Source organism: Chroicocephalus ridibundus, chromosome 1 (genome assembly GCF_963924245.1).
Source record: "Chroicocephalus ridibundus chromosome 1, bChrRid1.1, whole genome shotgun sequence".
Lineage (NCBI taxonomy): Eukaryota > Metazoa > Chordata > Aves > Charadriiformes > Laridae > Chroicocephalus > Chroicocephalus ridibundus.
The window spans coordinates 137,424,563-137,442,028 of NC_086284.1; the positions used below are offsets into that span (position 1 = coordinate 137,424,563).

The 17,466-nt window shown below is 38.2% G+C and overlaps 1 protein-coding gene across 9 annotated transcripts in view; it reads left to right on the forward strand.

Annotated features, from left to right (window-relative positions):
• PPARA (peroxisome proliferator activated receptor alpha) overlaps positions 1-16,891 on the forward strand; it is a 44,233-nt gene extending 27,342 nt beyond the window's left edge. For all 9 annotated transcript variants that reach the window (XM_063355204.1, XM_063355249.1, XM_063355238.1 and 6 more), the window contains 4 exons: positions 649-787; positions 3,363-3,565; positions 6,678-7,125; positions 8,829-16,891. In XM_063355204.1, the coding sequence (XP_063211274.1) occupies positions 649-787; positions 3,363-3,565; positions 6,678-7,125; positions 8,829-9,076 (1,038 nt within the window). In that variant the 3' untranslated portion in view covers positions 9,077-16,891. The remainder of the gene's footprint in view (positions 1-648; positions 788-3,362; positions 3,566-6,677; positions 7,126-8,828) is intronic.
• The last annotated feature ends 575 nt before the right edge of the window (positions 16,892-17,466 follow it).

Here is a 17,466-nt window from a genome sequence, read left to right on the forward strand (position 1 = left end):
AGTCCAATGTGTCCCACAGTCTAAATGACATGTTATTATGTCGCATGAAGGAAAATGTTGCAATGTCTCTAAAAAATGTTGCTAACCCTATGATTTCGTAGTATGATACAGCATTACATTGCAGTATCAAGACATCACGGTAAGATCGGTTGTTACAGGCTTTTCTGTAATGCTAATTTTTGTGTCTTTGGCTTTTTCTATACACTGTGCTGTGTTTTCATACCCCTCACATCTGCTGCATGAAGAAAAGATGTGTTAAATCTGTGTGTTTGTGTGACTTTCGCATATGAAAGATGAAGATTGTTTCTGAGGAAGGACGCTGAGAGAACGCGTACAAAAGCAGTGTGTGACTGTTTTACTTAATCCTTAAGAGCAAATCTACTCAGGTACTCTGGACTCTTGGTCTTCTCCCAAGAAAGAGGACTGAGAGCTACTCCCTCCTTTCATGTTTCCTATTCTGTATGTGCTTTCATGCACACGACTTCACTGGGTAGTGCAGGAGATTCTTACCTTTGGACAGGTTATACTTTGCATAGTGTTTTGGTAGTGACATCAATAAACAACAAAAGAAAAAAAACCCCTATATGATTGAAGTTTAGTAATCAACATTCTTTAACGTTACATACTGTTTTCTCAACCTTTTTATAGGGTTTTTTTAGAAGAACAATTCGATTAAAACTCATCTATGATAAATGCGATCGCAACTGCAAAATTCAGAAAAAAAATCGTAATAAGTGCCAATACTGTCGTTTCCAAAAGTGCCTTTCGGTTGGAATGTCACATAATGGTAGGTAAGAGTGCCCTTAATAATTTGCTTGTTCCTGCCCAGGGTCTGCTTCTAGAAGCAGGCATTTGGATAGCTTTTTAACTTGCACATAGGAGTTAAACCTCAGATTCTTACAGTATAGATTGTGGCGGGGGGACACCAGTTTATCTGACGAGTAGTTAATGTAATTGATACACAGCTGCCAAATGTACTTTTATGAGCTTTACACAACTGTGCTGGATGTCTGTTTGCCCATATGAATGTTCATTTAGTTGCTTTCTTCACCCAGAACTTTGGCACCATTAGTCCCATTGAAACAAGTTTCAATACTGGAAGAATTCTGATGAAGGGCATTGTAAAGGAGTAGGAGGAGAACAACTAGCTTATTGTGGGGAAAGTGACGTAGGACAGAAATCTGTAGGAAACCAGACTTCATTATTTTTCAGGTTACAGTGCAACAGCTCTTGTGCAGATGGTTCAGGGAGTGTGGGGGGAGGGCAAACATCTGTGCTGACTGTGGAACAGGAATCTAGTAGGTTGCTTGTTAAACGGAATGGTAAAAATTCAGAGCGTTTAGATATCCACTTTAAAAATTATGTTATTGTTTATATTAATGATTTAAGATAAGGCTGGTACACCTGTGGCTTACAGGCCAATTTCAACCCACAGGGCAGTTTTATGCATAGTATGTAGCTTGCTAAGAAACTTTGGTAAAGAGGGAGAAGCCAAGCCATGAGAAAGCACATTTTGGTTGGCCAGATGACAGCAGTTTGCTTTCCCTGTGTAGGTCTGATGGTGTCAAGGCTGAACTCAGGAGCAGGTGCAATTTGGGAGTCGGTGAAAAGTAGGTGAAAATGCTGGGCTAGGTGAAAAGCTGTGGGTTAGGAGAAGAATTTCCTAAGGAAACTATGCAGACAAGATAGCTTGGGTGGGGACGTGGTTGGGGAAGCTGCCTATGGCATTGTAGTCTAGAGTTCTAGCAAGAGATGTTTGAAGGGTTGACTTTCTGGTTCTGGGGAAGTCTGGCTCCCTTGTGGTGAGCCTTGGCTGAGATTAAGGTCCATTGCGAGACAGTTGATAGTCTCTGCAAGAATGGTGATAAACTTCATGAAGCAGCAGACTTAGGAAGAGTGTGCCAGCCAACAAAGTAACATCTCAGGAGCGGGAGTTGAGCAGGAAGCTATGCTGGTTGGCAGGAATTAACATTCAGTTGAAGCTGTTTCTTCTTACTAAAACACTGTGGTCACCTGTGCTCAAGCTGAAGGGAGTAGCAGTTTTACTGCAGCAAACACATGGGAGGCAGTGGGGGAAGGAGATGGCTGCTAACTTGCAGGCAATAACTTCTCAGGAAAAGAGCTGGAACTAGATTTACAGCCATGACCTTAAAACTGTAAGTTTTGGTTTAGAGCAAATATTCTTCCACTTTTGCAATAGACCCATGGCCAGATTCTGAACAGGCGTTCCATCTTGGACTTCCGCTGAAGTCCAAAAGTGTATTTCATGTCATGTCTAGAGTGACCTCCTTATGTCATGAGACACCTCCTTATGTCATAAGAAAATTCCTTCCGTGTGTTGAAGGGCTAATTCTGCACATGCTCTGAATTGCTCAGTCTAAGCAGTGAGATTCTGTCCTCTCACTGGAGGTGAGAGGACATCGCCGAAATGCGGTAAGAGTAACCAGCTGTATTAGCAACCTTAAAAGCTTGCACAGCATCAGAGCGTAAAGGCCCTTTTAAAATGGGACTGGTTTCGTTTTAAACTGAAGCTAAGAAGCATGTGGACATGCCTATTTTATTGCTAAATGGCAGGACAACTTGCCCAAGAACTGGGAGACCTCCATACCTAGTGGTGTTTCAAACTCGTGTCTCCTGCCTCTCCAAAGAATATCCTAATGACTAGACTGGATACTCAAACTCTGTTCTCATCCTCTCCAGTCTCGAAGGTCTAATTTATTGAAAAAAAGACACATAAAATGCTGGGTCTAGGAGGAGGTTTTGTTGACTTTGAGCATAAATCCAGGTCTCTGTGCTGTTTTGTTCTCCCTAGACAGTACAGATATGTTGAACTGAACATTCAGTGCTTAGAGAACTAAATGCCCCAGCAGGTTCAGAATCAGCAATGGGATTTGGGCCCAACTCTGTTGCAGTGTTTCCTGCAGAGTAACTCCCCAGGCAGCTCTCCAGCCAGCATGTGTGTTCTCTGCCAAGCTCCTGACATGAGTTTACTCATTTTTTTTAGAATTCCCAAGGTGGACTTTGAGTTTCATGTTGGGAGTTGTAGAACATAATAAGACGAGAACAGAATACAGCTACTTAGGTAACGTAGAAGGAAAAAGGCATGCATTCTAGCTCACTGCAGATACCAGTTTGTGTTCTGAAACATCTGATTACCTTCAGTTTAGCATATTGGCTTATAATTAGTCACTGATTATGTTGGAAAGGATGAGATTTTTTCACTCTTGAATTTATCATAATAAAGATACTACCTCTACCTCAGTTTTTCTAGTCAGAAAGTCTTACTTATCTAATTGGCAACAGTAAAAGGCATAGGTTTTTATTTAACTTACATTTGTTTTACAATTATATCTTCCCATCAGCAATACGTTTTGGACGAATGCCAAGGTCTGAGAAAGCCAAGTTGAAAGCAGAAATTCTAACAGGTGAAAATTATGTCGAAGATTCAGAAATGGCAGATCTTAAATCACTTGCCAAAAGAATTCATGATGCTTACCTGAAAAACTTCAATATGAACAAGGTTAAAGCCAGAATCATCCTTGCAGGGAAAACTAATAACAATCCAGTAAGTACTTTTGCTATAACTTTAAAGTAAATCTGACACGTACATAAGGTGATTATAATAATTTGTTAAACTCTTAAGCAAATCTGTTAGAAAATAAATATCATGCTAATATAGGCATGAAATATGCAAAAAGAATACCTGTAGTAAATATGGTTTCTTCTAGTCACTATCAGAATAATAGGAAGCTTTAGGAAAATCATGTGATTAACTTGTAAATGGAAGCTTATAACCTTATATTATAGTACACACAAGGGAAAGAAAATTAGTTCTTAAGAAAAAAAAAGTGATATCTGAATGTAAATACTTCTTGGTAGGAGTGGGGAAAATGGTTCAAAATTAATTTCCTATTATGAAAGTGAAAAAAAAAAAGTTACAATGGGGTTTTTTGCCACAAGCTCCAGGATAAATACTGTTCTTTTCTATGGTGTACAGGAGCTCTGTATGACTTTTGTTTTAATCACAACAATATTCATGGCAGAGGGGAAAGAACAATTGAGTTTGTAATTCTTTGTTTACAGTTCTGGCCATTTCCTCACCCAACCTTTGTGGTCTTTACTGTATGGCTACTTTGAAAGGGAGAAGCAAGCAAGGTTGTGAGGACACATATGCTGTAGAGGTCACTTTTCTTTCAGGATAACTTAGTGAAGGTCTTACACCAAATAGTGAATGTTCTCTAAGAATTTTTACTTACGGTACTTAGGTCATACTAGTTAATATGTATTGTGTAATATTTCCTAGTTGCACAACATCTTTGAGATTTAACTCTGAGCCATACTGTTTTGAGAATTGGGAACAATTTTCCTAAAAATGATTGAGTATGGTAAGAAAAACATCATTAGACAATGAAAAGCTGGGCTGTCTAATGCTGTCAGCTGCTTTTTGCTTTGTAGTACATGAGATAGTATAACCATTATAAGGACTGACTTATTTCACTTTATGCATATTTTTTTAAATTCTGTTGTGACTTATGTTAATTATATGTAGAAGATAAAACTGTTGGTAAAATAAGATACTTAATATCAGTAAAAATTTGCAGGGAAGAGGTTTTATATATGCCATAATAAAAACCATATAACGATGGGGATAAGTGTTATAAAAATTGTAAAGCAAGCTGTCTTCTGAATTTTGGAATTTGGGCTATTATAGTCTAGTCTAGCCAAGCATACAGGCTTCTACATTAAAAGAGAAGCATATGAATAATCCCAGTCTCTTTCACTGGATTAAAGAGATGCTTCAAATTAAGCACAGGCTTAAGCATTTTTAGGGGTACAAGCTGACATAAGCCTACAGTAAATACCATGTTTTAACACCTTACCAAGTAGGTATCTGCATAAAGTCCTTTCAAGCTTGTTACCGCATGTCAAAATCATAAGTTAAAATATATATTGGACATGTGAGGATTCTAGATCACTGCATCCTAATTTTTGTGTTCACATTTATGTGATCAAGGCTCTCAGATTACAGCCATCCAATTGACAGAGCAGTAGTGGCTTGCACATCTCTCAGTGAATTTACAAGTAAAAATTCAGGAGGAATTAGACCTAGTGTATGATAAACAGGCTGCTTCCTCATTCTTCAAAATGCAGGAAAGAAAAGAGGGTTTTTAATCTATTTCCTCATCTCTTGGGAAAACGGACATTTTCATTTTCTTTTGACTTTTTAACAGAAAAAAAATGAGGTAATGTTGTTGGTAATCCACCTGTTCATGAACAATGCATTAACAGCTGATTTCAGTGAATCCTAATTCTTGGCACCACTCTAACTCATTTCTACATGAACTAGCATTTTTCGTGGTGACAAGGTATCATTTTTAAATTTAAATGGTCCTTGGCCATGCTTGTTTTCTGCATAGTGAAATGACGATAAATTCCAGAAAGATTACAAGACAGCCTACTTCTTTTAAGGGGTTTAGAAATGTGGTGGGTCTATTGCTTTGCCATTTTCCGCTCATATCCACGTGCACGTAGGAAGTTCTGTTCGGTATAACTCTACGTACTGAAGTGAGATGGGATGTGTAGTTCCCGTAAACATTTAAAAAGTGGAAAACTGTGGGGAAACGAGCATGTCCGACAGTTTTCTAAGTGAAATGAGAGAACTGTATGAGTTTCTAACACCAAGTGTTCCTCATCATATATAATCTGAGATGAGCAAAACAGCACAGGCAAGCTGCTTTGCTTAGCATTTATGGAACTAGATTTATACAGCAGGGTCAATTGCTATGACTTTGATAGGCTGGGAAGCATTGGGCTTTGTTGTTTTCCTTTAGTGAATTTTCCTCTGTTTTGATTACTGCTCTTCAGATATGTATCAAATTATTTTTAAGTTCTGACTGTTCTTAAGAAAGTCTGAGTGCTTTTTTTATATGATGTTTTAAGACACTGTCTTGTCACGCTGTAATGCATGTACCTTTTTAAATTAAGCGGGTTATGGAAAAGACCATGATCAAGACTGAATTTTATGTTGTCTGAGGTTCTAGTGGGATTCTGGGTTTAGAGATGACTTAACATTAACTAGCTAGAAAGATCAGCTGAATTTCTCAGGTAGATCAGCTGGGACACAGTCTGTGAAAATCTGATAGTAAAACACAAGAGTAGTACAGGGTTCACATTCTTGTGCAAATCTGCTGTCCTATATTTAAATGACTGTCTGTATTCCCCCTAGGATACTTCAGGAAAGCTTCATGATGTGCATCAAGTGTAGTTAGTTTAGGAATCGATAGGAGTGTAGGCAGAATAACCCGGACTTCTGGAGAAGGTAATACAAGTCTTTTGTGAACCTTCTGGGACTTGCTTGGAGATGGATATATGCATACTGAGCACAGTGCTTCTGGATCTTCGCTATAACTACTACATAAAACTGGATTAAAGATATGTCATACATATTTAGATTTTACTACTGTTGTTTGTAAAGCAGGCTTGTTCTTAGAAATTGCTGTTTGTAGTTCTGTAATACGTGGTTTCTCTTCATGCAGACATATGAGAGAACTCAAGGTGTATTGATAGTTGAAGACTGATTAGCGTGAAAGTTAAAGTTTATCAAAATTCCTGTTGTTTAGGAAACCAATGATTAATATCCATTATTTTGTAACTGAATTAGTATTTTTTCTCTGTAGCCATTTGTTATACATGATATGGATACCTTGTGTATGGCAGAGAAGACCCTCGTGGCAAAATTGGTAGCCAATGGAATTCAGAACAAGGAAGCGGAAGTTCGAATCTTCCACTGCTGCCAGTGTACGTCTGTAGAGACTGTCACAGAACTTACTGAATTTGCCAAATCTATCCCTGGCTTCTCCAGTCTTGACTTGAATGATCAAGTGACGCTGTTAAAATATGGAGTTCATGAAGCCATATTTGCCATGTTAGCATCTGTGATGAACAAGGATGGGATGCTGGTAGCCTATGGAAATGGTTTTATAACCCGGGAGTTCCTGAAAAGCCTGAGAAAGCCATTCTGTGATATAATGGAGCCAAAATTTGATTTTGCAATGAAATTTAATGCACTAGAATTGGATGACAGTGATATATCCCTTTTTGTTGCTGCCATCATTTGCTGTGGAGGTAAGCATTATATATTTGTTCTTTAAAGTAATAAATTTTAAAATTTTCTTCATGTGAATAAATAATTTTAATGAAAAAAGCTTATATACTTCTTGAAGATTCAATTCTACCACCAACAATGTCATATTCCCTTTTAGTATGTTTCATGGAAGATACTGTGTATCTGTTAACCGCCTTGATCCTGTGTTTTCCTTTGCAGAATTGTGGACCTGCTTGGAATTACTGTTTACTCTCGCTTAGAGAGGGTTCTGGTTACTCTCTGTTTTTAAAAGAAGAGTGTCGGTGGTTGTTTTGTTTGGGGTTTGGAGGATTATTTCTTTTTATGTGTAAGGCTGGGTTGGAGGCAGTATTTGTATCTGTGTGATGAGACTGGAGGCAGGTGCAGATTATAGCTTTGCTCGTCGTTGACACTTGCTGATTGCATCATGTAATGAGTTCTGCACAAGTGCAAAACTCTGATGCACTTCCTGTGTTCTGATTTCAATATCACAGGCTGTTTTAAACAAACAGCTTACTTAGCTAATTAAAAAAAAAAATTAGCTGATGGTCTTTTTTTAAAATTATTTCATGGTGTCTAAGAATATGGGGTTTGGAATTGCGTGGGTTTTTTTAAAATGCCTTTGTTTGAACTCTTTGTAAGTGAAGGAACACAAATGTAGTAATAATTTATAATCCTCCAGAAAGTAAGGACGTTCATATTTAAGGTTAAATTCAAAACTATCCATAAGCATTTTGAGAAAGGGAAATAAAAGATCAAGAAAGTTCCAACAACTGCTCCCTCCTTCTTTTTTTTGCTTTCTGCCAAACTCTGAGGATGTTTCACTTCTTGTTACTCCTGAGGATGGAACATAGGAAGAGAGACACAATCTGTAGCCTTTCAAAAGCTTCAGGTGCTAGTTTAGACAGCAAGTTCCCATCAAATCTTGAATTACTTTTGCACAATACATTGGTTTTTTGACATTTTCAAATGTCACAAGAGTTCTTTGCAGGCAAAATGTTTTGGGGTTGGGTTGGGGTTTTCTTCCCCCTCTATTCTTCTCCTTGGAACTAGCTTAAAGTTTCAAGAAGCATGTTTAGTCTGTTGTCCCAGACTTCTTACAGAGAAAGTTGGATTTGGAAAGTGAAGGTATTACAGGACTGTAAGTAGTTGAAAATGAGATCATATACTAGAAAGAGTAAAACGTCCCTAATAGGTGTTTCTCTACATCCTGTCGATAACTTGTGCTATGGCAATATACATATGGGAACCTAGAGTGAAACCCTGTTGTTTATGTCTTGCTGTATTGCTACCAAACTTCAGGAGCTCTCTAGAAATAGCCACATGCTTTTTTCCCAATCCTTACTGTTTGGATTCTGTTATCAGGACATACAGAATATAGCACTGGATTCCTAGGCTGGATGCTTATGCTAGTTTTGGGGGTGGGGGTTTTTTACTTTTGTAGCATGGGTTGCATGCTACAAAGTAGTAGTATGAAATGTCTCCTCAAATAACAGCGGGCATTGACAAAACTTTGGCTAGAGGGATAAGGAAGGCTACTATTTTTTTCTTCTTCTTTTCTTTTTTTTTTTTTAAAGATTCATTTTGAGCCTCAACGTAGAACATAAATATACACTGGAGCCTACAACACAGGATCTATAGTAGCCTACTTCAAAGAATAATTATAAAATTATGATGTTTATTCTTTTGTTTGTTTTGAGAACAGATCGTCCTGGTCTTGTAAACGTAGGATACATTGAAAAAATGCAGGAGAGCATTGTGCATGTACTGAAACTTCACTTGCAAACCAACCATCCTGATGATATCTTCCTCTTCCCGAAACTTCTCCAAAAAATGGCTGACCTCCGACAACTTGTCACAGAGCACGCCCAACTGGTTCAGATAATTAAGAAGACTGAATCTGATGCACATTTACACCCTTTACTACAGGAAATCTACAGGGATATGTATTAAGGATTTTTAGTATTTTTTTCCACAATATTTAAAGACAAGAGCAATACTAATAACAGATGGGAGCAAAACTACTTGCACAGTTATCTGCTGTTCACTCAGCCAGGAGCATGAAAAATCTAAAAACTGGGTAACTGGAGTGTTACACTTCTTTTGGTTTGGGATCTTTTGTCGTCTTTTGAAAGAGTTCTGCAGAAAAATGCTGATCGTAGTGCTCATGAAGTGTCTTACAATGGTTCTTTTATTGGGGAATTTGCAGATTGGTAAGGAGTACATATTTGTGTAATAAATCAGAATGTTAAGTAACAGAAATGAACAAAATTGTATTTCCTCTTGGCATAGTCAGTTTAGAATTAATATAACAGATTCAGCAGATTCTCTCCAGGTATATGCACGATCATAAAGATTATGCACTTTTGGCTAACGGTAATTTCTGAGAACCAACTAACACTTTTTCTTAAAGCAGTCAGTTTAGGTGTATCAAATGGTTGGATATTACTGTACATACACTTCTAAAAAATTTGAAAGACCTTTGATCCGCTGCTGCTTTAATTCCATGAATTGCAGTACAGCTTCGTAGAGTATTACATTGGTGTACCTGAGGATTAGCGTGTTTAAAAGATGGTTCTTTTATGAAATGAAATAAAATCTGAAGAGTTATCTAAAATACAGCAGAGATGCTCCATTCAGGTGTTTCTTGAAGAGTAAATGTGCTATAACGATGGAACCCTTTTTTCAAAAGTGCTTTGAGGAAATACGACAATGAGGAAAAAATGTATCATACCATGTGTTTTTTGGAGAAGTTGTAATAGCTCAAGATGCAGTTTTGCCTTAAAAGTACTATTTTGAATTAGCAAGAGCTTTGGAGAGACTGAAAAATCTGATCCTAGCCCAGAAAAAAGAATTTCAACTGCACAGCATTCTAGCGCAGTGAGAGCTTATTCTGAAGAAATGATTGTATAGGAAAGGCACCTTCTTCCTTGACAAGTATCTTGGCGGTATAGAGTTGTTTGGACCTGTTTACTTTTCTGACGAATACACTGTTTCATTTTTTCCAGTTACCCATTGGGATATATTTCTTTCTATTCCTTTTTAGGCCTTCTCCACAGAAATATTAGCTAGATTATTTCATCAAATTTTGTCGTTGTCCACACAGCCATAGTGGATAAGGTGACAGTATTACCAAGAACAGCATTTGTAGGTGTCCGTTGTGTAATATTATGAAAGAGAGCACAGTTAAAAGTTTATTGTGTTCCTGAGAGCAAGCTCTGATTTTACAGTAGTACTTACTACTGATGCAAAATAAGCCATAACAAAACTGGTTGACTTTGCCATTTTACAGGATCTTTTATCAGAGTACTACACAGAAGTGCTAGTTGCATGCAAAACTTTGTGCTGTTTCTTTCTTTTCAATTGGTTTTTTTTTTTTTTAATATGGTAAATTCACGTTATTATTTCCTTATTTTACTATTTGTTTCATAACGCACAGATCTCAGGAGCCAATCTTAGCATTTTCACAATAGTTAAGCTTCCAGTGGCACAGGAGGACACTTTGTACTTGTTTGGTTGCAGCACGTTTGAAGACTTCAGAATCTTAAACCTTCACTGGAAGAATTCAGTAAGATCGATAAAGTGAGAACATGACACTGTGATTCTTATTTTAGTCACAACGTTTGTTTCTTTACTGGCCCGCTGGCGTGGCTAGACAGCGGAGAAATTACAGGTTTAAAAGCAATTTGGTATTTATCCAGGCAAGGGTCATTAGCAGAGGTTTTAGTGTCGGATATATTTAGTGTAAGATATTGAAGCACGGGCCTCAAATTTGGTGACCAGCTGAGGCAGGATAGAAACAATAAATGCATGTGCACAAAGCTCGCTCCCCTTCCCTGTCACCAGTCGGCAACAAGAAGAATAGGCCACGCATTGCAGCCACTTCTAACACTTCATTAAGAGATTATTGGCCTCACCAGGAAACAGCAGATGAGAAATAGGTTGTCTTTCGTGTCTTACAGCACTACCTAGTATGCCCCCAGACACAACATGAGGATTTTTAGCAAGGACACTGCTTTCTTCTTCAAGTCAGCCATGTTTCACGAAGGAACTGCATAAGACATTTAGCGTTGAAATAATTGATAGGCTCACTCCAAAAAATTTGTCAAAATATCAGCCATTCTGTGATGGGCCAACTGTTTGATCTTCTAAAAGTTGTTTTCTCGTTTGGTTCCCCCCCCCCCCAAATCTCAGATTTATGCAAAGGGCAAATTTCAGAGTTGTGTTCCATAGTTTGGATGTACTGAAGTTTCTCAGGACAATCAGACACAGTCAGTGTGGACAAAAAAGTATTTTTCCTGTTCTTGTTCTCAAAAGTGGTTAAAACACTTTACTGAAACTTTAAAAAAAGACCATGGAAAATCTAATGATAAATACTTAAATTCTCAGCAAAACTGTAAAGAAATGAAAACAGCATTAATCAGTGGAAGGCATAATGTTTAGCTATATTAGCAGCTGCTTTTAACAGATTCCTATTATCAACTTTAGGAAAGTGTGGAATTTGCATTTTTCCTGTTCCCGATCCGTTTTGTTTCGTTATTTGAAAACCCGCATTTTTTTTTTTACTAGTTCCTTAGACATGAAGGTTTTGATTTCTGTTTTAAATTAAATTGCAGACCTTTAATGAGGAAAAAAAAAATAAATGGAAAGAACGCATCTCTGAATTACAGAAATAGGAACAAGATGTTAACATAGCCTAAAATTCTGGATCGGTTCCACTGCTGCACCGTGCACGTGCCCACAGCCTCGTCAAAGAACGACACAGGGCAGAGAACTCACTTCCGCAGTGCTAATGGGCAAAAGACGTTTTTAATTTCTACAGTATGCTTTTAGCGAAGTACTTCAGCTACTTCAGTAGATGACTACAGCAGGCTTTTGCCAATTAGATTTCAAAATGACTCAGTTTGTGTTAGGGGTTTGGTCTTTTTTAAGTTTGCAATCTGAACTAGTTTGAGAAATATTACTGAGGAGCCTTCAGCATCTCCACCTTGCACAGATCATCTAATGTTTTAAAATACCCCTTCCATGGAGGGAAATAAAGTGGTCAGATTTTAGGATTAAAAAAATCATTAAATATGTACTGGCTTGTCAGGTATAGTTTTGAACTGATTCTTGTCAACATAACTTATTTTACTATCATAGTGCTGAATAACTTTGGTTGGCAACCAGGTACCCACAAACAGCTTAAAACAGGAGACAACAGAGGGATAGAGAAAACTCCTAGGAAACACCGGTATGACTTAAATTTTCAACAAACCTGCAGCTTACTTATTTTTGAGGGTTGTTTGGGGCTTTTTAATTTATTTATTGGGGTGCCCTAGGTACTTTGATAAAGGAGAAGAATGGAGGAAAAAAAAAAAGGAAGGTTTTGTGTCAAACATTAGGGAAAACTGATGTTCACTTTTATCTCCTTCTTAAATATTTTCTTTAAAGGTGTACTGTCTTTAGTGTAACAGCACACAATTGCCATTTTAAAAAAATCAGTTACTTTTTAACCTTTTTAAATTTCAGAGTCCCACTTTTATTCGAAACACAAACTGACAGACAATACATAGGAATGTCTTTCACTTACAGAAATTGAATCTTTCTTTGCGTTTAAAGAAATCTTTTTTTAACTTAACTGCCATTTCCATGTGCCCTTGTGCATTGGTTCTAGCCAGCTGCTAGAAAGCCGAAGTGTTGCCAAAGAGCGTATTTTTGCATTATTTCTGGCCCGCACAGATTTAGGAAATACCAGCAGTTGCACTAAGTCTGTTCTCATGAGAGAGCTAGCACAAGTTTGCAAATCAAAGAGCTTATAATAAGCATCTAAACATTTGTTTGTTTATTCAAACTGCTAAAACTTGGGGAGATTTATTCATCACGAGAGCTGGGTCACATACTGTTAAATTTGAATTTCCTCCCGATGTATAATGGAAAGCCAGGACGACTCCTGCACCATCTCAGACAAAGCAGTGGGAGAAGATTACCCTGTAGCTGCCTGTACTGTGTCTGAAGAGAAACAATTTCAGCTCTGTCTCTCCGTAAAAGCATCCCCGTTAACTTAGTTGAAAATCTGCAGCTGCATTTAACAAATGCATTTGCAGCTCTTGGGATATTGCTCGAGCATAAGGTCTTACAAATGACGGTCCTTCCCTGAAAACCTTAATCTTTTAGGAAATGTTGAAATGTAAGGTGTAGTGTGGTATCTGGTGCTCGCTCCTCTCTCAAGTGCTTTCTTGATAATCAGTTGCATATAATTTTTTTTATCTGGGTGTAATCAGCTTTATTATCCTTCTTTTACTAGAGATTTAAATTATATGGGGGTTTGATCTAAGATTATGGATATTGTTATGTATTGTGGGATTTTTTTTTTTTTAATTTAATGTAATACCATTTCTTCATGTTTCAATTTGTAAAATACAAGAATATAATTGCAAGGTATACGCTTTCACTAAATTATATTACAGAGGTGCTTTAAGAAAAATATGTAAATTATTTAATTTAAATATTTGTTTCGTACTTTATCTTGTGAACCCTTTTGTACAGTGTGGAAAGATTTACTTTTATGGGGTAAGGATGATGGGCCTGAAGTCAAAGACAAACTGCTATTTATTCCTGTCTGGCCTTTATTATTGTATCATTTGTGAAGAAGTATCACAAATTCTGCAACTTGTCAGTGTTTGGTATTGACAATTGTAACACAATTTTAAAATATATTTTCACAGAGAACATAGACTTCCTTTTATTTCATTTTAATAAAAGTAAGTCTAGGTGAGGAAGAGCTGTAATCCCAAAATCAAGTTAATATTTCTAACGTTTTAACTCAAATTCTCCCAACATGAAAGATGGTTTATAGAACTAAGTAAGTTCTTCTTTGCTTTACAGCATGGTAGTTAGGTTTTCCTTAAAAGTCTGAACAGAGAGCTAAAAAGAGATACATTCTCGTGGTACTCTGATATTTCCTGAGGAACTGACTTGTGGCTTCCTAGGAATAACAATGTGTATTCAGGATTATTTCCCGCTGCCTGCACTGAGGTTAATCTGCAGTTTTTAAAGACTTATTTTAAAATATATAATTTGGCAGTGCAAAACAAAATGTTGAAATGCCATTACTGCCTTTTCTGTAGGAGTGTTCCCTTTATGATTTTAAGTAGAGATGAATTCGGAATCTGTTCATAGGGATTCTGCGTCCTTTGATTCAGGTGTGACAATCTGTGCCTCCAGCATTCCTGCTAACGAATCTTGATATAGGAACTAAGGTGAATTGCCTTTTTAAAAGTGTACCTTTTATTTTGCTGCAGTCAAAACATAGCATCTAGTACAAGTGTGGTACATTACAAATGTTCCAGCAGTGATTTATACTTGCCCCACTTTATTTGTGATAAAAGTTTAGTTCCCCAAATTGCTGCAAATTGAAATTTTCACTTGATCGGTGTCACCATACAGGTGTACTGTCTACTAAGATTTTGTGTCATATTTGTAAAACCTCTGGTAACCTACAGCTACTTTTTTTCTCAATTTCATAGGCAGCAATGAAAGGTCCCTGTGAGAGGTACTAGCAGATACGCCACTTTACACTGTAAACATGTGATACAAATTCATTGTTAACTAAACCCAACCTAGGGCAAGGGTATTTCCTCTTTTGTGTTATGTGCTTACAGATTTTTTTTAAAGTATTTTTCGGCTTCTGAAGCTGTTTCAGGTGTTGGTTTGGGTTGTTTGTTTGTTTTTTTTCTTGAACGCCTTTATTGCGTTAGTCGATCTTGTCCGATTCCATTGCAAGGATGTTTCAAAACAGAATTCCTATTGCAAGGACCTCAATTGCAGATGAGTTGCCTCTGCCCAGGGGATAGGCTGCGTGCACAAAAGAGATTAAGCTGATTACAGGCTGGGCCTTAAATAAGGACTGCAAGATGGGGCATAAGGTACTTAAGGTTGGGTTTGAGTATTTTGATATGTTTTCTCAGGTTGGATACGCAGGTACAGTAATCCCTACTGGGGAGAAGACACCAGCCTTATGATCAATGCAAGAAGTTTCATGGCATTCTTTACACTTGAAAGAATAAAATAATGGTGGTATGGGAAAAATCCTGACCAACCGAAATATTGGCAACGTGCAAGTACTGCATTCTGCTCCTACTGCGTAGGAGTGCAGTATAATCATTCGGAATCTGTTTGTGACGTGCACCAGGCACTCAGGTGGCTAGCAAATCTTCTGGTGGATGATTTGTGTGCAAGTGACCACGTAGAGTGCTGTTCCAATCCACCCTTGGTTACCTCTGGTACATTTGGATCCTCCAGGTGCATCCTCCAGGCCTTCACGGAGACGCAGAGACACAGCGCCTGTTGCCCTCCTGTTAGTAACGGGGCTGTTGGCGGTGCCCTGTGCGTGTGGAGGCAGGTACCTGGGGCGCTCACTAGCAGCGCCCAGTTCAGCAGAGGGTGACTGAGCGGACTCCTGGGGTTGTCCTGCTGGTGGCAATTGGGCAGGTAGCGGGAGGGAGCTGCTCCTGAGCAAAGCGTTCATCCCTCTCCCCTGGGAAATGGATCCCGTGGCATAGGTGGATATAATAAATTCTTTACTGTGAGGGTGGTGAGGCACTGGAACAGGTTGCCAGGGAAGCTGTGGATGCCCCATCCCTGGAGGTGTTCAAGGCCAGGCTGGATGGGGCTTTGAGCAACCTGGTCTAGTGGGAGGTGTCCCTGCCCATGGCAGGGGGGTGGAACTAGATGGTCTTTAAGGTCCCTTCCAACCCGAACCATTCTGTGATTTGATGTGAAGCCACGGCTCCATCTCCGTAGCCAAAAATACTTTCCTCTGGTTTCAGGAGTGGAAGAACATTTATGGCTTTAGTTATTTCTTTAGTAATAACAAATCTAATCCAGGTTTTAATATGACGGATTTTAACAGGAACACCCCTCTTAACTGTTTGACAAAGTCTCTTTTATCAGCTTTTCGGACGGGCTGCGTTTCATATTGCTCCTGCTATTTCACAGCTTTTACAAACAATCGCTCTGGATTTTCTTTAGGAATGTAACACAACAGTTTTAATTACATCATGATGTTAAAACCCTTTATCACATCTTAAATTGTCTGTTATCTGATATGACACAAAAAAGCACATTTTTGCTAATGTTGCCAAACCCTAACCACTAGAGCTAACAAGTGTTTAATTAAATCAAGATATCAATATTAAAGAGGAAAAACCCACACACAGATCGTTGTTTTCAGTCACCTGTGTTTTTAGTTTTTGGGTACGTTTTACTACAGTAAATACGGAACTTAGAGCAGAGATTTCTTGCAGGGAATAGTCAAACCTAATTCTCATGGAATGCTTGTTTCCTAGTAAAATACCACTAATTCAAGCCAAGTTTCTTTCTGTCAGAACAATGCAAATGTCATTTCCAAGAAAGAATGGAAGCCCCGCTCTCACAGGGGTTTATAAGAAAGACAGTGTCTCTTGCACTTGTGAATGTATAAATTACGTATAGCTAAATATGATGATGCATTCTCAAATGTTACCAGCCTACTGATCTAGGATGAAAAAACTTGAACTAAACATTTTTCTTCTTTTTTTACATTCTGATTTTTTTTTTCCGTCTCCTTTAAAAACAAGAGGTTGAATTCATACTGTTTGTATAGAGACTGGTAGGAACCGATGTGCTTTAAAAAGAAAAAAAAAAAAGTCATCCTTTAAGATAGAATGTAAACACAGTTAATTTGAAATACGGTTTTGCCTTAATGGTTTTAAAAAAAAAAAAAAATAAAGTATTTTTAAAAGTGAATTTAATGGCTCGTGCTGATCTTCTGTTTCCCGGAAAGTAATTCACTGTAATGTCGTGGTCTTGAGACAAACGTACTTGTTACCCCTCGGCGCTGGCGGCCTCTCGTAGGTTATGCAGAGCAGCTGCCAAGCCTTAGCCGAGTCCCTCACCCAGTGACCGTGCACGCACGAGTAACTTCGATGTCCCCGAGAGCAGTTCTGTTCTGCGCTCTTGTACAACCACTTACCACCCCAGCCTGGGGCTTGGGCAAACCTTGGCAGGATCGGGACCTGGGAATGCTCCTTCCGCGACCGTACCAGGGGCATGAACGGGTGTTTTGTGCTGCTCTACTGTAGTTAAGAACTTAGCCTGATTTGCCTTAATTTGGTATACAGAGCCCTGCTTCAGAAAACGCTTAGCTGCTTAACTTTATACCGGGGAGTAATCACGCTGATTTTAGTGGTGAACAAGAGTGGATAAGCAACCTTGGCGGGACTGGTGCCCGGATTTTTTTGGGCTGGCATCAAATAGCTGTTAACAAATTATATTAAGTATGTTTACTGCATAATAAGATGTGTGTATTGCAAGGATCTTTT